The following is a 24,389-nucleotide window of genomic DNA, read 5'->3' as shown; positions in this document are numbered from 1 at the left end:
ATACTCGCTCCACTAGCCATTAATAAAATTCAAATTTTCCCGCCTTCTATCTTCCCTGCCTCTATCGTCGCTGTCTGTTACCTGTCACGCCTTTCTTTGTCGATACCCAACCCTGCTACTACCAATCCGTCAACACAGTCTTCCCACCCTGTCACAAATCTCCAAACAAACTTCCACACAAATCTGTCTCAATCCCCCAAAATATCTACCTCCCCTTTGCAATCTCACAATCCCTCAATTAGATCTCTCACCTCCACACCCTTCCACACACTTCCACAATCCACTCACCTCAAATTTCACCACAATACCAGAAAAACTCAGCATCCACAATTCCCACTACTTTACACTTTCATGCCGGAAACTGAAGTCCAACTGTTTTTTATTTACAATTTAAATATTTTTTTATTAAAATATTAACTATTACAATTTTTATTGAGAATTTATTTTACTGGTTGAAGGTTCATCATTTACGTTAAAAATTGTTTTGTTTTTTGTACAAAATTTAACTGTTTATTAAATAAATAACAATAGAAACATAATTATCTCCACGAATTTATATGATAATTAAAACATATTTGAAAATGATAAAAAGAGGTTTGATTTAAATCAGTATGATTCCAGTATTTTAAAAGTTACATTTACAAATTTCTTTACCAGGTTTCTTTTCCAATTTTCTTTTAATACCCAAATTAACGTTTCGAACAAGAAAAGTAAATTTGGAAAATTAAAAAATGGATAAGAAATAAAGACGATATGAGTTATAAATATTTCGAAAAATAATTTCTTCAATCCTATTTGCAATGTGAAATGGTGGATTTACTGTAAAATAAATTCCAATTATATTTAAGAAAAAATATTAGGGATGTTAGTATTTTTAAGGGCGCGCTTTGTTGCTCTTTCTCAGAATTCATGACGATACTTTATCCTACAAATAAGGCTTCGTCTCGAGAAGTCAACGATAAAAGCTTTTCTTTGAAATTACAATAATGATATATTCCAGAAAATATATTTTTATCCTTGACATAAGAACTTAATTAAAAAAATGAAGCACTGAGAAAAAGTTTTAAATGCAGGCACGTAATAAACGTAATATTATTATTAATTTAATATTTAAAAGAAAATGCATAAAATTCGATATCTAAAAATTAATTTTAAACAAAATAATTTAACTTTTTTCATTTAACTCAAATAATTGATACCAATATTTTTAATACATACATGGACAAACCGAGTAGTGAGAATAGTCAGTGACTCGTTCAACATTCCGGAAAATACTCTTTGTGCCATTGTCGGAGACACGGTACTCCATAAATCAGCTTTTGTACCTATGGACATCGAAGAAATCCACTAAAATATTTGTTTTTTCTTGGAGGATTTACCATAAATATTTACAAATTATATAAATATATAAGAATAGATGAGATTATCGGTCATATTTATGCAGGGTTACTACAAAATCCAAATTTCAAAATTCCCTGATCTTACCTGACCTTTTTTTCATTTTTTCAGGCCATTCTAATTATTTTAAATTATAAAAACAAAAACTTACACGTACGAGAACAATAATGTTAATTTAAAAGAAGGTTTGTTTTAAAAAATAAATTTTTAACACTGTAATGACAAGAATTTTCACAAAAATTATATAAGGTTTCATCCATAAACTGTAAAACAAAAATAGAAGAACGAAATTTGCAATTAAAACAATTGTTTTCAAGGAAAAAGGAGTTTTCCACAAAATAGTTAGATTTTCAAGCACAGTTATGAATAAAAAATGAATTCTTAACAAAAAGTGTAATAGTTGATATTTTCACTAAACAATATTTTTATCTTCGAAGAAAAACAGTTCAATCAAACTAAAAATACGATTTTTCAACAAATTAGTTGAATTATTACCCAACAAAGATTAATTTTAATTTTAAAAAAGCGGAATATTATAAAAAGAATTGCATTTTCAACCAAGAAAGATTTTTCAAACAATAAGGAAAAAAATCTCAACGAAAAAGATGAATTTTAAATTAAGAAGATTAATTTCCTACTTAGAAGAATTCTTAACAAATTAGAACAATCTCAATCTTAATAACAACAGAAAATAAGATACGCCTTCTATATCAGAAAAGACGAATTTTCAACCAAATAGTTGCATTTTAAATCAATAAAATTAATTTTGTACCAAAAAATATGAATTTGCAACAAATTACATAAATTTTCTACTAAATGGTTTAAACAATGTTCGACCAAATTTTATTTCATAATTTTTAAATTTACATATATTTTTTGTCAAAAATGAAGAAGTTAAATTTTCATTCAGAAGAAATAATTTTCAATCAAAAAACTATGTTTTCAAGATGGTTTAATTTTATACCCCATAGTTTCATTTTATACCAAATTTTTAAACTTGAAAGTCAAAATGACGAATTTTCTATAAAGCAGTTCAATTTTCAACAAAATATTAAAATATTCAAGTTAAAAAATTAATTTTAAACCAAAAAAAATTACGACTTTTGTACTGAAATTATGAATCTTCAACCAAAAAACTAAACTTTTTAAAAAGTAGTTAAATTTCTACCAAAGAAATTAATTTTTGACTATAATGAATAATCTTCCATTAAAAATATAAATTTTTAGCTCAAACGATGAATTTTCTGTAAAATAAAAATTTCAATTAAAAGGTTAAAATTTCTGCTAAAAAATATAATGGTAAAATTTTTAATACAAAATTATGTTCAACCAAATAAAATAATAAGAAACGAAATAGTTCATTCGTAACCGAGCAAATGTATTTTTAACCAAGAAGATTAAAGTTCTATATAAAAATATGAGTTTTTCACAAAAAATGGAATAGTTATATTTTCCGTTAAAGGAATTAATTTTTAATTCAATATTTTATTTTTCAAATAGAAAAGATAAATTCTTCACGAAAAATAAAAAACTTAAGTTTTCAGATAAAAAAAAGAAATCGCTTTAAACAAAGAATTTTATTTTTGGAAACAAAAATGAAGTTTCAACTAATGAGATCATTTTTCTACTAAATAAGACGAATTTTCAACAGAGGTAGTTTAATTTTTTCATCTCAAACCGAGAAAAATTTCAACTTAATATAGAATAGTTTAATTTTTAACAAATAATTGAACTTTCAATCCATCAGATGAATTTCCAACCAAGAAGATTAAATTTTTGTGATAATTCAGTTTGCAAATAAAAAATTAAATTTCAATAAAAAAAAGTTTTGTTACTGAAATGATGAATTACATTTTAAAAAAATGAATATATAACAATGTAGCGGAATATTTAACTCAGTAGTTGAATTATCAGATAAAAAAGGTTAAATCTCTACGTTCAGTGTTCTGCCAAATAAATGAATTTTTGACAAAAAGATAATGTTTAAAATAATGAGATTACTTTTCTAAGAAAAAGGCTATATTTTCAACAAAATAGTTAAATATTTACTTTAACCGGTAAATTATCATCTTAAAAAACAATTGTTAAATTTTCAATGAACAAAATTAATTTTGAACCAAATAAAATAATTTTTAACGAAAGAATTTAATATGGAACTAAACAGATGAATTTTCAACGAACAAGATAAATTTTCTACTGAACATGGAAAAGTTTAATTTGCAATTTTGAAAAAGATTATTTTTTAACAACAACAAAATAATTTGCAACAAAAAAAGAAAATTCTTGAACGATAATTTTTTAATTTAAAATAATGAAATTCCAACAACAAAAAAATGAATTTAAAACAATGTAGTCCTCTTAAAACTAAGTAGATTTAATTTAATTAGTTGATATTTCAACGAACACAAATTTGATCTTACATCAAAAACAGAAAAATCTTTAATCAAAATAGATTGACTTTCAAACAAACATTTTTGATTTTTAACCAAAAAGAGGCCATTTCTAACAAAATATATGAGATTTTAACAACTAAAAAATGCCTTTTTAACAAAATTGCTGAATTTAAAAAAAAATTAAATAAAATTATGTTCAAATTCAGTTGATCGAAAATTCCCTGACACTTTCAGGTTTTCTCTGGATTTCATTGATTTTTCCTAACTAGTTTCAAATTCTCTTACCTGCATATTCCAAAAATATTTTCAAATTCTCGAATTCATAGCAAGTACAGAATTTTTATCACGGGTTTGCGAATATTTTGCAAGTAATATGCAAAATATTTCTGAAATGTTTCCCATTTTTCTAAACAACGTAAATATAGAAGCCCTTTTTAATATACCATTCTAATTTTTGTTAAGTCTATATTAAAATTTCTATAATAATTTATTTTAGTGACAACTCATCCAGTGCATATCAATGATTATTTTAGGATGCCAACTTCTCATGTTTTTAATGTCATAAGAAATTTGTATTATGTTATAAAAATGAACAAGTATCTAAATGTTACCTTGCATATAAAGCCACCACATTTGTATTACATAAGAAGAACGTTCCTTTTCGAAAAATGATTTCTCACTTTCCCAATTAAGAGAATCAGCTTCGTTCAAAACATACAATGATATCAAACGACAATGTAAGTCGAGTAGTCTTTCAGCCACCGCCTCTGACATTTCTTGAAACGATTTGTAGCATTTATATATTTTCTCGCTATTAAAAAGTAAAGACAACATTTTTTAATTTTTAATTTACTTAAAAAATAAATATTCAGCATTTATTATTCAAGGGAATTCATTAAGTAGTCTCTCCCTTTCGAGGCACGATGAAAAAATTGTATTTTAACGAGTTACAATTATTTATTTATAAATACAATTTTCGATCTGAAAACATCGTTTAAAAAAAATCATTAATAGGTTTTTTTCGGAAACTTTCAATTGCCCCTACAAATATAAACTTTTTTTTTAGAACTAACTTTTTATCAGTTATTTGTAAATATATTTTTTTTATTTTCTTACTTTTTAAGCAAGAAGTCAACAGTAATATTTTGTTTAATATTGTAAATTACTAGCAGTAAATGATTTTTATTTCCAAAGATTGACAATATGAGCAATTTGAAAATCCATTATTAAATTTTTTTTAATTATTAGTTCAAAAGTTTGTTGAAACAATAGCTCGGCTGTCCCAGGATATAAGGGCGTCATTTCCAAAGCTCAAATTTTACAAGAGACATACGAAACTGTCTGAATTTATCACGCAAAATTTTTTTAACCTACTAAATTCAGCAACCACCTCAGAGAAAACTCCTTTTCAATGGAGGGGCGCGTCCCGAAAAACGAAAATATTGACGCACAGAGTTGCACCATTTTTTTATTTTTTTATTAAAAAACAAACAAACAAGAAAGCCCTTTCAAGCTATTACTTTCAATGAATCGTGAAAAGAGCAGACCAAAAAAAAGTAGTCACATTAAAAAATACCAAACAGAAAGATGATTTAGGTCAAAACATTTAGTTCAGGTTAATAAAACGATTTTGAAGTCATTTTTAAATAAAAGTTTTAGAAATTAAATAATTTCAAATTTAAGTATTTGAAATTAATAAATTAAAAAATGTCAAACTACAAATTTAAAAAGTCGACAATTTTATTAAAAAGAAGTCAATAGTGTAAGATTTCTAATTCAAAAACGTTTAAAATTAAATAATTTAAATGTTTTAACTTATGAATTTAAATCATCTTCAATTAAAAGTGTTTTAAATGTGTGGATTTAAAATTAAAAACTAAATTCAATCTTACAAAATCAAAGCTTGTGAAATTATAGAATTTTAAATTGGCCAAAAATATAAATTTCCTACATAAAAAAGATGATTTTTCAGCCTAAAATGTGAATTTTTAACAAAATATTTGAAGTTTCAACCTAAAAATGTCAATATTCTACCAAAGTAGTTAAATTTTCAGCCCAAAAAATGATAAGTTTTCTACCAAATAAATTAATATAAAATAAAAATTAAGCAAAAATGGTATAGTTAAATTTTTAGTAAAAAATAATTACTTTAAAAATAAAATTTTTTACTGTAAAATCCGATTTCTGTCAAAAAAAAATAATTTTAGCTTTCACCATATGAAAAATTAAAGTTTAAATTGAGAAGCATCAAAGTTTAATTATTCTAAAAAAGGTTTAAAATGGTCAAATTTATAATTAAATACTCAAAAAATTAATTAATTTAAACTTAAAGCGTTAAAAATTAAACAACTCCAGACTTCCTTGAAACCTGAAGTATTCTGGAATCACGTGTTTTGAAATTAACTCATTTTTATCTAAGTATTGGTTAAAAATGTAAAATATTGACATAAATATTTACCAAAAGATATACCAGAATAAAAAATGTATTGAATTTGGGAACAGAATAGAATATAAAAAATTTCACAAGAAATAATAAGAAGAAATGTAACAATTAACATAAAATCAACAAATTGATAAATATATAAAGACTAGGGCTGAGTTCTTTTATCCGGTATTCCGGGATTGTTTCTCACAATTAAAAAAAAATAGAGAGGTCAAAATAATAAATGGAGAAGCAAGGAAAAACAATAATATTATATTTGAATAGCAATTCAAAAAGAAATTAAATTTTGGTAGAGTTGAAATAATAATTGGAGCAATGTAAACTATAACACCCCCTTCCATACTTTCTCACCCCTCAATTCACACTTGCACAGCTTCTTCCCCCTCTACTCGGCCCTCTCCTTACTTCCTCTTATCTACTCACGTTTATTTCTACTCCTCCCACTTCACCTCATTTACACGTACTCCACCCATAGCTCCTTATTTCCCCTACGTCCCTTCTCCTCATGTACACTTCCTTCATTCCCTCTACTTCCCCGTCGCTCATTTCATCTCATTGCTCCTACTTCGCCTACTTTCCCTCCCAAATTCCCCCGTCACTTTCTCTAATTCTCCTCCATCACTTTCCGTATCCTGATTTATCCTCACTTCCCCTATTTCCTTCCATCCCCCCCACTTTCACTTCTTCCCCTTCCCTGACTTTCCTTCACTTTCCCATCCCTTACTTCCTCTACACCCTATTATCCCAACTTCCCCTTCCTATCATCCCTACTGACCATTTTCAGTCGCTCGAAAATTTGAACTAATCCTAAAAATTTTACAAAATATTTAAAAAATTGCTAATAACTGTCACATTGACATGATATGAAAAGGCACAATGGGGACAGAATTAATGAATGGTATATTATTATATATAATAATAATTATAATTTTTTCTATAACATATGATACTCTGACCTCGAATCACTTGGAACTTTTTCTTTCGCTCTCTGACTATAACACCAAAGACAATTTCGAATCAAAGCTGCGGCTCCCAAAGTTGCTGTCAAAACTGTCAAATCAGCATGATCCAAAGATTCTTGAATCAGCATGTGCAAATGTTCTGAAAAAAATCAGGAATTTACTGTTTATAATCCTCTACGAGCTCTATTTCTTCATGGATGTCGAATTTTTTATAAATTCGTCGAATTACATTTCTATAGCCCTCCAATCACTCGGGTTTTCAATTTAACACAATGTACGACAGATACACTCAACTCCCGATATAAGGGCCCCTAGTTTACGCTATTCCTAGACCTGATGGCTTTAGCAGTTTCGAAATGAATAGAGCCGCGCGGCCGAAAGGGAGGAGCGCTAAGTCAAGTGTGACAAACAGCCTGAGGACCGCACTCTAAGTGCATTAGTTGCACCAGGTTGCGTCATGCGTCCGAATCTCACAGAAATGATTCAGGTGGCCCTGCCTGTTCAAGCTTTGATTCCCTTGATTTATACTGAAGGCCAATGCCATGCACAAAACCAATATTATAGCGGGAGTGAAATGTATAATAAATTGTAATGGCAACATTAACAATTCCAAAAATATGAATTTTTATCTAGAAAAGGAAATTAATTAAACGCCTTAGCTTCTAATCAAAATTTATGAAGATATACGTAAGGAACAACCATAATTAATTTAATGTACGACTACATTGTTATAAACAATCTTATCAACAAATATTCAATTTTTTCTCTAGTTCTTCATCTCCTCTATCCCCCTGAACACATTTGAAACTATTTCAAGAATGCTTTTCAACCACGAACAAATTCTAAACAGCAAATATATTGAATTGTTTCTAACAAACATATTAAACAAGTGAACTAAATGATTAAGTTTACAATTGTTATAAATAATTTATTAAAGAAATACTCAACTGTATAAGTAAGAAAAATGTAGCCCTTAAGCTTTCTTGAAAGCTATTCAATATTAATATTTGATCTAAATGTTGGATCAGATTTGTAATTGAATAAAAATAATAATAAATGTTCAATTTTCATTAAAATTTTTTATTAAAATATCAATGCAAATGTACTATTATAACGCTTGGAATGAAAAAGTACTTACTGAAGTAAAAAAACTTTTCAGGTTGCGTATTTATTTAATCAATTGTTCTTAAAAATTATACATTTTATTATTAGCTAAAAACCTTGATGAAATATCACTATTAGCTTGATTCCAACAAAACGGATGGAAAGGAAAATATTTTAACGAATAAGCGTTTATTGAAGATAAGTAATTACTAGCTACATATGTTATACAAAATATAAGGCATTCGGGTAAGAAATCAGTGTTTGAAACTACACTGAAATACACTGAAATATTTATTTATATAAATTGTTTATAAATATTACCTTGTATATTCATTTAAGTATATATTTTTCTCAAGTATAACGGTATTACTTATGAATAAAAGCCAGTTTTTTCAAGCAATTTTTTTTGGTAAAAAAAAATTATTGTTAATATTGCTAATTTCATAATTATATTCGCTTATTGCTGCACAGAAATTTAATTGAAAAATCTAACAATTTGAGGACGTTAGAGGTTTAATTCAGAGAATTTGAAAAAAAATGTTTTTGAATCTTTTATTTTTTAACTATCTTTATAATAAACTAAATATACTCATATATTTTTAAGTTTTCAACAAAAAATAGGAAAAATGAGGAAATTTAAAAAATAAAGTTTTACGGTAACCCTGACATAATATTCTTCTTAGTAATTTATCCATATTTTATTTCTAAATCTATTTGTTTTTTTGCTCTTGCTTCCTCCTAAATATTATCCTTTTGGTTATAAATTTTATTATATATTTAAATATTCAATAATTTTCTTAAAAAGTTTTTTTTTGGTTGAGAAATCAACCTTTTTTGTAGAAAATTTACACAATTTGAATAAAATTCATATTTTGATGTTAAAAAGTAAACGGAAATCCTTTTTGGATAGTGTCAAAAATTGTCAAGTGGGCCACTTTTTTGTATGGGTTGTGATTTTTCTTCGGGAATGCGTGATAAGGTAGTTTTACACAAGTAAAATTGCCCTTAAACATTTTTGCAAAATTTTCATTTTTTGAGTCATTATTGTTATTTGACTTTTTTTAGCATTGTTCTCGTAATTAATTTTTTCTCCCGATCGGTACAAACAATCGCCATAATTTTTTACATGTTTCGTTAAATATGTTCATTCTATAAAATAAAAATCATTTTACCATTTGTTGCATAAATATTGATGAAATTAGCAACAATTTTTATAAACAAATAGACTTTGTTCTAACTTCTCAATTGATTTCAATGTTTTAGTTGTCTAATTACGATAGCTCGTTTAATTACGAAGATTTTGTTTAAAAAAATAGGGAACTCGCATATCATCAAAAGTTGTGCGTGTGTTCGTGTTGACGTTCCGCGCTCCATGCCGCGCGACGTCCTTTATTCGGCTGGATATCGATACTACACATATCGAATCTACACGTTGTTCAACTCTACACATTGCGTGTAGACATGATATTAAGGTGATCAACTCTACACATTAATTCACCACCTGAGACTATGCACATGAAGTGTACACATTAATCTCACATGTGAAAGTCTTCCCATTTAAGTGCACATTAATTCTTTTGAATTTTACATTCCGTCATTTAAAAATTCTACACGTTGAAATGCAAATTGTCTGCAAAAAAATCCTCTATTTATTTCCCTGTGAATGCACAACGGCGATATTGTTTTATGCAGCTAAAGATTAAATACGAATGATATCTATAAATGAGAGTTCTATAATAATAGGTGTTAGCCACTTTATTGCAAACTATAGTCTGTGCATATTGAAAACTGTGAGATACGCGAAAACTGGTACAGTCTTAAAAAATTCTTTTATAAAAAGTTGTAGAGTTAAGCGTGGAGACTTGCATGTGTAGACTTACATGTGTAGACTCGACGTTTACGCGTAATGTGCAGAATTCATATCACGTGTAGATCCGATATGTGTAGTATCGACCGGGCCCCATTTTATTCACGACGTTGAAGTTTACCACAGATATGGATTTCAAAGTTGTTTAATTTATTTTTTAAAAACTAAGAGTCATATCAATAAGATCATTTGTTGTTCAGCGCAGTGTTGCTCTGTGCCCGTAGATGTGGATTTCAAAGTTGTATAATTAATTGTTAAAAAACTAAGAGTCATGTTAATAAAGTAAAATCACCTTTGGATTCGACTCGGAAATATCTCGGTGTGCATTTTTTGTGTTTTTGTTTAAACAATTTGTTAAGTAATTACGCCATTTGTTATCTTTCTGCAATTGTTATAAACAAAGTATTCATCGGATCGAAAACCCAAGTGAACCATTGCATTCCTGTTTATAACAATTGCAGAAAGATAACAAATGACGTAATTGTTCAACAAATTGTTTCAACAAAAAATGCACACCGAGATATTTTCGAGACGAATAGAGCTGTTTTTACTTTTTTCACACGACTCTTGGTTTTTTAAATTAACTGCACAACTTTGGAAACCATATATATGAGTTCCCTCATTTTTTTTCACCAAAATCTTCTTAATTAAACGAGCTATCGTAATTAGTCAACTAAAACATTGAAATCAATTGAGAAGTTAGAACAAAGTCTATTTGTTTATAAAAATTGTTTCTAATTTCATCAATATTTATGCAACAATGTGAAAATGATTTTTATTTTATAGAATGAACATATTTAACGAAACATGCCAAAAATTATGGCGATTGTTTGTACCGATCGGGAGAAAAAAATTAATAACGAGAACAATGCTAAAAAAGTCCAATAACAATCACGACTCAAAAAATGAAAATTTTGCAAAAATGTTTTAGGTCAATTTTATTTGTTTAAAACTACCTTGTCACGCATTCCCGAAGAAAAATCACAACCCATACAAAAAAGTGGCCCACTTGACAAATTTTGACACTATAGCAATTCAACTTTTTTTTTAATTTATATTTTTAATTACATTCTCTTTCATTAGAGTGTTATGTAAGCGTCCAAATTTCCGATCTCGCAATGAGAATGTACCGGCGCAGCAGGCATTTTTACAAAATTCATTTATTTTAGTAGAAATTGCACCTTTTTTGGATAAAAAAATTAAACTGCACCTTACTTGGATAAATATGTAACTGTTTGCTTGAAAATTCAACAATTTTGTTAAAAGGTCATTGTTTTTAATTGAAAATTCAAGTGTGTTGTTGAAAATTAAACTATTTCGTAAACAATTTACTGTTTGCTACAAATTCATAATTTTTGTGGAAAAATCAATTGAAATATTTTTGAAATGGCACTGTTTGCTTCACAATTAAAAATTTTTATTGAAATGTCGTCCTTTTTCGCTGAAAATTCAACTGTTTTGTTGAAAAGTTAACTTTTTTCAATTTGTCTTTCTAATTTAAAAAATTCATCTTTTTTATTAGAAATCGCATAAAATGTAAAAATCCTATTTTATTAAAGAAGAAAAAATAATAATAATATATTTACCAATTTAATGATTAAATTCAATATAAAAAATAATATTTCTTCGATAGAAATTCAATTGTTTGGTTGAAAATGCGAAAGTGTTTTTTTAGAAGTTCGCACTTGTGGTTGGGAATTTAACTGCTTTCTTAAATATTCGTATTTTTAGGTTGAAAATTCAAGTATCTAAGTAAAAAATTTACTTCTTATTAGAATCTCATATTTTGATATTTAAAAGTCAAATTAAAATATTTTTTGGCTAAAAATTCAAGTTTTTTTAATTGGTCTTTTGTATTTGAAAATTCGTCTGTACCAGTTGAAATTATTGCATCTTTTTTAGATAAAAATGCGACTGTATAGTTTAAAATTAATGTTCTTTGTTTCAGGATTTAACTACTTTTTTCAAAATTTTGGTTCAACCACTTTATTGAAAAATGATTTTATTGTTGCAGATTCATATGCTTAGCTGAAAACTCATCTCTTTGGTTAAAAGTTTAACTATTTTGTTGTAAATTGATCTTTTTTAATTCAACAATTTAAATGAACTTTTTTCTTTTATGCTTACCAAATATTTATATGTTGAAAATTCGTCTTATTAAAGTATTTTTTTTTTATTTTTATGAAATTTTATCTTTTTTTTCGTTGAAAATCAACTAAGTATTACACTTTTTTGTTGAGTTTAGAATTAGTCTTTCTAGGTTGAAAGTTTTATTATTTTGTTGAAAATTCAAGTATTTTGTTAAGTAGTCATATTTTATGGTATAAAAGAATTTTTTTGTTTAAAAAAAATTAATTTGAAATGTTTTAATTTGATTCTAAAATATGTTTTTATTCATCTTGTAAAATATCCTATAATCAAAATATTAAAAAATTAAAATGAAATTAAAAATTTGCACAGAAAAAATCAGGGAATTTTAAAACTTAAATTTTTAGCCACCCTGTCTAATCCTACTAGCAATAACTAGCCAAATAGCCAAATGCAATTTATCTTTATGTCTCCCATTAATGTGAGTGATAAAGTAAAACATAACTTCAAATTGAATTAACAATGTACATTTTCATACTTATGAATATCAACCATGAAGGATGAAATTTACCGAATGCCATGCAATGTTACATAAGCCTACATCATCATTGTTAAATTCACGCACTTTATTTAAATTTCATAATTCAAAAAGTAAAAAAAAACAATTCAAAAGTGAAGAACATTATATATGTCTAAATATTTAAATCTATAGGTCTTTACCCGCAAAGCATGTATTATCTTAAATATAAAAAATTCCATTACTTTTAAGTCACACAAATTATTATTTCTGAAAACCATAAATTACGTATATACGGCCCCCAATGAATTTAATGCTTAAAAAATCAATACCTATTAGTTGCTCAGATGTATCGATAACCAATAATATAAATTCGGGTGGTTGCATATTTTTAATAACACCCTCACTCTCATTAAGTGAATCATTATCTTGAATGGCAGAACTAAGGCCAGATGGACCTTTGAAGGCTACAGTGAATTCTGCCTCCCACCAGGTAACAATTTTTATCGCAGCGAAAGAAGCATGTCTAGGGAAATCTAGTTTTCCGCCACTAACTCTCACACATACAGGTTCACGAAGAACAGTTTGCATTTCCTGAAAATTGATATTAAAAATATCATTAAATTATCAATGTCGGCAAAATTGTTTCCAAATAATATTACGACCAACCAAAAAGAAAATAGTCCAAGTGGTACGCTTAAATTTTACTCTAATTTTTAAAAAATAATAAAATTTAATTGAAAGGTTTTTTTTTTGAATCAGAGAATCTTTTAGACCAAGCGTAAGAATTTTGTTTAAAAAGGGTGGTTTTTTATTTTCAATCCTGTATTTTTTCAATTGTTATCAATACAATTCTTGCACGCTCAGGGCACAATAAATACGCCGAATTTCATAGAGAAATGTGTTTTTAATGACAATGATCAGACTTTACACGCCACTCTTTATCTGGTAAACGTACTTACTCTATTGCTCAGTCAAGAATTCCTCTCCGTGCCTTCTACTTGCGGTACACGTACCTAATATTCGTTTTACAAGCATTCTTTTTAATTCAACTTCCGGGTTTCAATAAAAATTTATAGAAATACACTCAACTATCGGTTTAGTTCCTCGCGGTTTAGTTATTCCTAGTACTGCTGACCCACACAGTTTCTTTGGGGAGCAGGATGAGAGCGGTTGCAACTCTCGCACTGGAAGGGTTGATTCAACGGCCCTGACTCTCTTTACGTTTTGATTCCCCTACTTTAGTTCCAAGGCTATTTGCAGGCAATCCCCGACACTGAAACTAAACCGAGAGTTAGGTGTAGTCCATTTTAAGAAAACATTCAACGTAATATTTGAGTCTTTAACACTTGGCCATCCTTCTGATAACTCGACCTCAAGTTAGTAAACCACAGGTGCCCCGTAGCGATCAGAATTCCGGACAACACGACAACTTCTGGTCACTCTGTGCGAATCAGCCCCTGCAGGCTTAACTGGTATTCTCAGCATCTCAACTTCGCCTGGATCAATTATTCCCAAATGATCTTTGGTGGGCTCAATTTCGTCTTCGTCAAGCTGCTAATTCTTTTGTTCAGATGTTGCATCTCGAGAGCACTCGTTCTCATCTACGTTGAATCGATCATCGTCTTGCAAATCTGATTCTTCTTGTTCCAACCGTGGAGTCTAAAGTTGAAGCTGAGTAGCATGTGAGGTACTGCCATACCGACGGCCAGATTTCTCCACTGTTAGGTCCGCAACTCCGTAATTATTATCAGGGAAAATTTTATAAATATTCCGATAACGGTTTTGATGATAGCGCTACTTAAATTTCTCTTGTCCGGCCAGAATTCTCTGTTGAGCTGCTTCACGAAGGACAGTCGGATCATGGTAGTCTTCGTGCTCAGTCAAGTTTATCAAAACACCCTCGTCGTGTCGTGGACAGTACCCACACAGTAACTCGAATGGGCTCTTGTCACTCGTTTTATTTACTGATTCATCAAGATCTCGAGCAATTACCTTTAGGTGACAATCCCAATCTCGTCCATTCTATTTTTGTAGAATTATTTGTATTATCGGGATCAGGGTGCGGTTCACCCTCTCCACTTGTCCATTGTCTTATGCATATTGAGGGTAATTTAAGGAATATCTAATCTCATGCGTAGCACAGAAGTCAGCGAACTTATCGGAGTTGAAGCAAGTTCCGCGGTCGGTTATGACATGCTTAGGGGCTCCAAAGTCAATACAAATTCTGCTAAACACGCAATAAATCCATCAGCTGATGTGTTCTTTGTTGGTTCCAGGCGGACATGTTTTCTTAAGTTATAGATTATTACCAAAATATATTTGTGCCTGCGCAAACTTGACACAAAATGTCCGAGATGATCAGGTTGACGAATTGAAAGGGTCTCATACGCGGTCTCTTCTTTACAGTTCTTTCCAAACCAAAGTGACATCCTACATCATGATCGCTCATATAGCCAGACTCTTTCGTAGAGTACGTGGTGAGACGTATTTTTAATTTTAAACCACTTGTTTATGGAGGATACCTTCATGTAGTTCATAGTTCAGAGTGTCTCCTTCCTCGCATTTGGTACTTTGATCTACATTTCTCTTTAGGATTTCACACTTCTTACGCAGATCACATCACAATTTCATGTTCCATGGAAATCACGGTGTTATTCAGGTGTTTGGTTCCAAAATTTACTCCATCTAGCTACTTACGAGTCCTTTGTTTTGAGAGTGTTGAGGTAGTTGAACGCTTGTCAATTTCAAATGATTGTAAATTCTATGTTGATCAACATCGGACGTAAGCGATTTACCGCCCAAATGATGGCTCTCACAGTTCCAATTTGCTTGAGTGATAATTTTTCTGAAAATCACGGAAGTCGACTCACTGTGTATATCATGAGTAGTTTCATGTCATCTCCACGTTGTAGTAGCATTCCCGCTGAGCCTTTCAAGCTTGCATCCGTATGAAGCTACATCCATCTTTGAGGGTCGAATTTCTGAACAATAGGCTTTTGTGCCATCACTCGCTTAAGGTCTTCAAAGCATTTATTTTCTTCCGTTTTCCAGCGGAATTTAACATTCGGTTTAAGTAGTCCAAGCAAAAGTTCGGCTCTCTTTGCAAACTTTGGTACATATCGATGAAAGAATCCGATCATTCCCAAAAATCTTCTCACTTCAGTTGCATTTTCTGGTGAGGAAAATTCCAAAATCGCTCGCAACTTCCGTTCGCCTGGTTCGTTTCCATTAGCCGAAATCTCGAATCGTAAGTAGGTTACCCCCTCCATCAAAAACTGACACTTCGATAATTGAAATATATTATTCGTGACAATTATCAGACCACACTTTTTTTTGTAAAGTTACTTACTCGATTGCTCCGTCGCGAACTTCTCTCCGTGCCTTCTACTTCTTGTTCACGTACCTAATATTCATTTAACTTGCATTCCTTCAAATTCAACTTTCGGTTTTCAATTACAATGTATAGAAATAGTATACTTTAAGAACACATTAAATTTAATATTTGAGTCCTTAACACTATCAATTGGGCAATATAACTTCACTTTCTTGACTCTAGTAAGGTATTTCACACTCTTTCAAAATCCGCCCAAAAATGGAAAAATGTTGAAAATTAATAAAATAGGGACAATTTTTCTGAAAATTTAAATTTCTCATTTTTTTCAATAAATTCGCAAGATATGAAACAAATGTACACATGCAAGTTGTTCCTCGTTAAAAATCTATAAAAAAAGCTCCTTTGTCACTTTTCGATATTTCGCAAATATTTTTTTCATTAATCAATAGAAAACATTCATTATAATTATATGCAGTAAGTTTATTTGTAAATTTATTTTAAAAACTTTTAGGGATGACAGTCACACAGAATTTTCTAAGCGGCCCTTCACAAATCAAGTAAGGCATATATAAAATGCATGAAATTATAACTAAATAGTTTAGTTTTCAATTCAAAGAAATAACTTTGGAAAGAAATGGAAGAATTGAATTTTCAGTTAATACAATTAATTTTTACCCAAGAAAGAAAGATTTTTCAACGAAACACATTAATTTTTAACCAAAGTGATGAATTTACGATAAAAAAATGATTCTCAACCAAAAGTGAAATAGTTGATATGTACACCAAATATATTCTCATTTTTTTATCCAGACAGACTAAAAATTAAATTAAATTCAAGTTAAATTTTCAAACAAGAAAAATTGATCAGTTAATAAAGACAAAAATTCTCATCGAAAATGTTGCATTTTCAAGCCGAAGAGATGTATTTTCGATATAACGGTTGAGTTTTCAATCCGACAATATGCATTTTCAAACAAAAAAATACGACTTATAAACAAAATTAATTAATTTTCAACTAAAGAAGATAAATTTTCAAGCAAAAATAGAATAGTTGAATTTCCTGTTAGAAAAAATAAATTTTTAACCGGAAGAAACGAATTATCAACCAAATAGTTGAATTTTAAAACCTAAAGATTAATTCCCTACCAAAAAATATAACTTTTCAACAATTCAACAAAATAATTGAATTTTCGAACAAAACAAAAATGAATTTTTTAACTATAAAAATGAAATTTTAACTAATGAGACTACTTTTCTTTTAAAAAATATATTCAAAAAAATATTAGAATTTACACCGAAAGTAAATAAATTTTTAACTTGAAATAGAATCATTTAATTTTCGGTAAATAATTAATCTTTAACGAAAAAGTTAAATTTTCCACCAAACAGATTATTTTTTAACTAAAAAGTTTCAATTTTAATCAAAAAAGATCAATTTTCGACAAAAAATGAAAAAGTTAAGTTTTCAGTTAAAAAAGAAAATGTTTAATAAGAAGAGAACTAATTTTTAACAATAAAAGTTAACTTTTTAAGTAAGAAGGTGAATTCTCGACAAAAAATCTAATGGTTAATATTTCAACGAGGAAAGATTTTAATTTTAAACAAAAACAGGTAAATTCTAAAAAAATAGGATTTTTCAACAAAATAATTGAATAATCAACCTAAACAGATTCATTTTCTGGTTTCTGCCAAACAGTTGTGATTTTTAACAACAAAGAAATACAATTTATAAGATATAAATAAATTTTCAACCCCAAAAAGACGAATTTTCAACTAAAAAGAATAATTTAATAACAAATTTGTTAAATTTACTACAAAATAACCAATTCCTTGGGTTCTTGAAATGCCCAAACCTGCAGCAATTCTAAAATAGAATACTTTTTCTGAAAAAAATGCATTTATATGCTTATATTTCTAATACACTCTATAAATTCTTTGTATAACTATCTCGACTGCAAAATTTCTAACCATAATCAAAAAAGACCAATTAAATTTCTCAACTAGATGAAAAAATACATCATTTCAACAACAGCAAAATCCACCAGTTTAAAAAAAATTGCAAAATTTGTTGTCACCTGATCTGGAAAGTTTTTTAATAGCGAAAGCAACATACCGCTTGGACTAAGATATATTTTTAATCTTTGAATTCAATTTCTTTACCAATAATAAAATTTACCTGATAGTATTTCATATCTCTCTGCAGCAGAATTCTCACTCGATCCACCAAATTTCCATCTTCCATAATCTCCATGATTATTTGCTAAATAAATAAAAAGTAAATCCGATATATGTACCAAAAGTAATATTTTAAATACTTAGAATATTTTTTCCGCAATAAATATTTTAACTGGTATTACATAAATCTTTGGAGAAAAGAATCGCGTGCGTAATCAAAAGCAATTATTTATTTTTTATCTTCGAAGGTTTATTCTGAAAGTCGTAGTTTCATGAAATGCGATTCTGCAGCATCAAGGACTGGACTACAATATGATTATGAAAAATAAATTCAGCGGCGGTAAAAGCTTATGTAACAGTCACGTTTCTCGAATCAACAAGTGAGAAAATACATTTCAGAAATTTGTTAAACGTGTATGTTTAATTAATAAAGTTTTATTATGTGCAAATAAATTAATTTCATTAAACAGTGTTAACTCAAACCCTGGAAACAAATCCTAGACAATTCCAGATTTTTTATAGTTATAATTTTTCATTATAGGGAGCAATTTGAATATTTCGCCTTTTTTTTTAAACAATAGACCCGAAATATGTATATAGTTTCTCGAGTTTGTTATAAATAATGGGTTTCTTTCAGTTTCTAGAGATTAAATTAATATGAAAAATATATTACATGATATTCTTAAATATATTAGCAAAATCAGTTAACTCAACAATGATAAAAATATAATTTATCGTTCTTTGAATTTGTCTCTAAAGTCCATACATTTGAATAATAATTCAAACAAATGTTTATTTTGTTTCCTCGTATGAAAAATTCAGAATAATTAAATTTTAAGTTAAAAAAATTAATTTTCAAGCAAAACAAAAATAATTTTCAAAAAAATGGTTACATTTTCAATGAAAGTACTGAATTTTAAACTAAAACAATGATTTTTCGACTGGAATAGTTAAATTTTTAATAATAATAATAATAATAATAATAATTTAATAATAATTTTTTAATAAAAAGATGAATTTTCAAATAAAATTATAAATATTTATCTAGAATAATTGATTTTTCAAACACTAAAGTTAATTTCCAACCAAGAAGATTCATTTTCTACCATAAAAGTCGATTTTTTAACAAAATACATAGATTTTCAGGGAAGCAGTTGAACTTTTAAGCAAAAAAGAGAAATCAGCAAAAAAATGTTTGAATTTTGAATTAAAAAAGATCATTTTTCAACCAAAAATAACCAATTTCAATTTTCAGTTAAAAACCCCTAAATTCCAACTAGCCTAGTGAATGAACCACGAAAACCACGAAAATTAAGTTCTACTAAAAAATACGAATTTTCTAAAAATTAAATTATATTTCAACCGAAAAATATAAATTGTCAACGAAAAAAGATAAATTGTCAATAAAAATTGAATTGTTAAATTTTTAGTAAAAAAAATGTATTTTCGACGAAAGAGATGAATTTTCAAATGAAGTTATGGAATATTTATTTAAATTTTGAGTTAAAAAAATAATTTTCAACTAGAAAACTATTTTTTTAAATCAGCCCGCCCCGCGGGCGCATTCTCATCGCGCGTAGCGCGCGCGGTTCGTACGTTTGGGCGCGCCTGGGGCACGCAACTGTTTATTCTCGCGCTTCGCGCTCGATAACATATTTACCTTGCGCTACGCGCTCGATCTTTGTGCACAGACCCTGAAATTTGATATCATTCCCATAAATGTATATTATTATAATTCATAACTTACATAAGTATTAAAACAGGCGTAGTTTCATTGTTCTGTTTTTTAAAAAAATGCGCATTCTCTAAAAAAAAATTTTTTATTAAACATTTTATTGCAACTTTTGTCGTTTTTCCATAAACTGTATTTGCTCATTTTCAGTGTTATTTGTATGATTTAAACTTTACTCATATGGTCTACTGAGCAACCTTGTCGTTTTTTAACTTCTAAATTATGTATATATTTATATATACCCTGGCGGACCGAAGGAACCGAATGGAGCATCTACACAGTACCCGTAAAGACCCCATTCGGTTCCTTTTTAAAAAACACAAAAAAAATCGAAAATCAACTTTTGAATTGTTGAAATTCGGAATCTATGTTAAAATTCCCTATAGAAGGTACCGGAATAATCACAATAGTTTTTTTTGCAACGGTAAAAAGTATAAAAAATATAAGACGTATAACGCATGTTGACTGCTACACTTCAAGCGCATCATCTGTAAGTAGTAGTTAACAGTGGTTATAGATCTTTATCTTTTTTTTTAACTTTTGACCGCTGCAAAAAAAGTATTGCAATTACTTCGTCATTTTCCAATAGAACATTTAACGGAGATTCCGAATTTCAATAGTTTAAAAGTTGATCTTTCTGTTTTTTTGAGTTTTTTAAGCAGGAACCGAATGGGGACCCAATAAGGTCTTTACGGGTACTTTGTAGAGGCTCCAATCGATTCCTGCGGTCTGCCAGGGTATTTATATATACATATATATATATATTTTTTTTTTTTTTTGAAAATGCATTTATATATTTGAGAATCTTTAAAATACTTTAAAATTGTTGAATGAAAAAAGTGTAATTTTTGAATTTTCCATTATTTTGTATGCTGTCAAAATTTGAATTTTTGAATCTTCAAGAAAATTCAAAAAGTTGTTATGATAAACTTGCAAGCCATTTAAAAATCAAACTTTTTCTTCTCTTGACTTATGACTGGGCATATTTTTTTCTAAAGTTATCGTGCTCACAGACAGACATAATGACAGACACACACTTCCATACACATTCGTAAAAATCTGTTTTTCGGATTCAGGGGGTCTCAAAACGTGGACCTTTTGACAAAAACGGAAGCGGGGGGGGGGGGGCTAATTTTACACAAATCTAATACCTTCTCTATAGAGAAGGTATTAGATGTGATTCTCCTTACAAGAAGAATGTAAAAATTATTTTTTTGTCATGAATAATTTTTTGATAGTTCTGTTTTTGGTTTTAATCGTAAAAATAGCATTAAAAACATTTAAAAAATTTAAATTTTTTGAAGCCCCAAACACGAGACGAGAAAGAAATTAAAAGAGAAAAGTTGTGATGAGAATGTGCCCACGCATTGGGCAGATTTTTGTTTACTGTTAATGATGTTTTTCATAATTAAAGCCAAAACTACGCATCCTATCCAAAAGTGATTTGTAACAAATTTGTAGATCTTTTTCAAATGCGCAATTTTTATCTACTCGTCTTTTACCGTATTATTTTGTATGGTGTCAAAATTTGAATTTTTGATTTTTCAAGAAAATTCAAAAAATTGTTATGGCAATCTTGTAGGACATTGAAAATTCAACATTTTTCTTCTTTTGAATTTTTTCAAATCGTGTGTTATTTGGCTTAAAATGTTCACTTTCGTGTGTGTTTTAGAATTTTGTAAATGCTATAACTCTGGTAATTTTTGGTTTTATGAAAACAGTCATTAGAATAAATTTTTCGATTTTTTGAATACTATGAATAACCGTACAAAGAATTTTTGAATGTTGACAAAGGTAGTCTCGAAAATATTCAAAATGTACCCACTTTTTGAATTTGTATCCAAAATGGCTGGCTAAAGAACTTGAACTTTAGTTTAGGACACTAGACGAGTATACCAATGGCCAATCTAATAGATTAATTTTTTCAAAAGTTATCGTGCTCGCAGGCGGACACACACACATGCATACATACAGAAAGACCGAAAGACACATTCGTAAAAACCTGTTTTTCGGATTCAGGGGGTCTCAAAACGTGGACTTTTTGAGGTCAAATTTCACAAAAATTTAAGACCTCTGATGAGAATGTAAAAATGGTTACATATTCAACCAAAGTGCTGAATTTTTAACTTAATTAATGAATCTTCAAGTGGGATAGTTGAATTTTAAACCAAAAAGATAAATTTTCAAATAAAATGAGAAATCTTGAACTAGAATAATGGAGTTTTTAACCAAAAAGATTAATTTTTAACCAACATAAATCATTTCTACCAAAAATGAAGGGTTAATTATTCCTGAAAAAATTACTTTAAGAAAATAAGAATGGAAATAAAGAATGTGTAATTATTGGACGAATGGATGCAAAAAATAGAGAAAGTACAAACAAATGATTTATTTACTTATTTAACGTACGATTTCTTCATAGTTTAGGAAATTTCAAGGAATTCTAGAGAATTTCTATGTAATTTAAGTGATTTCGCTGAATTTAATAAAAATTGCACGGCATTTCAAAGATTTCTAAACGGTACAGCAGATTTAAAGCGAATACAAAAAATTTCGAAAAACTTCTATAGATGTTAAGGCTTTTAACATATCGAGGGAGTTTGAAGGAATATAAGGAATGCCAAAGAATTTCAAGGGATTTAAACAATTTTAAGGGATTTCAAAGAATTTTTTAGAATCACCACAGATTTAAAGATATTTTTAATTCAGAAGATTACAGGATATGAAAGATTTATAGAGATTTAAATGGGTTTTTAGAGAACTTTAATTAATAAATTTACACTGCAGTCCCGCAAGAAAAGTTCCCCTTATAGAGGACAAGGTGGCCCAAAGGGCAAAGAAAAATAGGGATGCCTTAGAGACGTCTTCGGGACATCCATAAGACGTATTTTGGAACATGTCTTTTGGACATCTTAGGGATGCTCTTAAGACGTCTAATGTCAGTACAAAAGACTTCCCAACAACGTCTATGTCTTTAAGACGTCTTTAGGTCATCTTTAGGAAATGGGACATCTTAAAGACGTTGACTGGGCTGACATAGGACGTCCTAGGAATGTCCAAGGACGTTCTTGGGATTTTCATAGTCTTGTGCCCACTGGGGGGCAGTATAGTCGGCGGTTAATCGTGTCGTCTGCTTCAATCATTTTCAGCCAGTGGCAAAAATGTCACACGACATTCGCTTCAGTTCCATTTTTTTACAAATCTTTAGCAGACAAATCTGTCCAAGTTTGATTCTGACAGATTTTAAAATTATGAGTTGAATTGTTATCTTTTTAAATTATGATACCATTCACTTTACAATGTTTGTCAAGGATGTTTAAACTATTTAAAATGAAAAAATTTCAACTTGTAATTTACGAAGTGTTCAGTTAAAAAAAATTTTCTATTTTCAATGTTTCCAACTTAAAATTGCTAAAAATAATCAAATTTTAAAGTTCATTGAACGACTCATTAATTTAGAGCATTAAAAATGATATTTTGGGAATTAAATCTGAATCTTTGATCTCTATAATTCTTAAAAGTTAAAGATTCTTAATTTGCAGTTTATCTGCATTTTGTTTAAACTCGTTTAATTGGAAAGTGTTACTACTTTCCACTTTATACCTTTGCAAACAGAGAAAGACTTAAAAATCAGTACTATTATCAATTTCGATTTACAAGCACAAACATTTTCACGTTTATTATTATTACACTAAAGTTATTATTTATTAATTGTACATGTTTTTATGAAAAAAGTTCATTTTTCGAGATCTAAAAATTTTATTTAAAAATTTAAACTGCAAAATCAAAATTGGTGCACAAAAAACGAATCGTTCACGAACTGAGCACAATCATCACGGACAATTTAAAAAAAATTGAAGAAGATCGGTCAAATAGTTCTCGTGCAATCGCGGTCACAGCAAAGGCACTTTTGGAAAAACACGATTTCGAAATAATCGCAAGTCAAAGTTTGAAGTTGAGTGAATGTAAACATCGAAGTCCGCGCCTCAAAAAGCTGTTTTCCTATCGAACTATTGTTCGGATCTCTATGAAAATTTGAGAAAATGTTTTCCAGGAGTTGTACTTTAAGATTCAGCAATAAAATTTGTTTTGATTTTTTGGGAAAAAAGGTATATAACCCCTTAAACGATTTCCTTTTAAGCAATTCCAAAAGATTCCCAAGATATCAAGGGATTCTAAGAGATTAAAAAAATTTTTGAATGGATTTCAGAGAATATTGAAGCATTTTCGAATATTTTAACGGATTTCTAGAGAACTTTGGAAAATAAAATAAAACTTCTTTGAATTTTAAGGATTCTTAACGATTTGACCAATTTCAAGAAAATTCAAGGAATTTCAAGGAATTCCACAACATTGAAAGAATTTTATTTAAT

At 28.7% G+C, this 24,389-nt stretch overlaps 1 protein-coding gene across 1 annotated transcript in view; it reads right to left on the bottom strand.

The window, feature by feature from the left end:
- LOC117182252 overlaps nucleotides 1-18,363 on the bottom strand; it is a 48,159-nt gene extending 29,796 nt beyond the window's left edge. The window contains exons 1-5 of the mRNA XM_033375360.1: nucleotides 18,286-18,363; nucleotides 13,105-13,366; nucleotides 7,191-7,335; nucleotides 4,403-4,602; nucleotides 1,219-1,325 (exon numbers count right to left, since the gene is read on the bottom strand). Coding sequence (XP_033231251.1) covers nucleotides 1,219-1,325; nucleotides 4,403-4,602; nucleotides 7,191-7,335; nucleotides 13,105-13,366; nucleotides 18,286-18,360 — 789 coding nt within the window. The 5' untranslated portion in view covers nucleotides 18,361-18,363. The remainder of the gene's footprint in view (nucleotides 1-1,218; nucleotides 1,326-4,402; nucleotides 4,603-7,190; nucleotides 7,336-13,104; nucleotides 13,367-18,285) is intronic.
- Nucleotides 18,364-24,389: the final 6,026 nt, after the last annotated feature.

This window comes from Belonocnema kinseyi, chromosome 10 (genome assembly GCF_010883055.1).
Source record: "Belonocnema kinseyi isolate 2016_QV_RU_SX_M_011 chromosome 10, B_treatae_v1, whole genome shotgun sequence".
Lineage (NCBI taxonomy): Eukaryota > Metazoa > Arthropoda > Insecta > Hymenoptera > Cynipidae > Belonocnema > Belonocnema kinseyi.
Note: the sequence above shows the minus strand (reverse complement) of the source record. Positions and strands in the feature narration are given on the sequence as shown.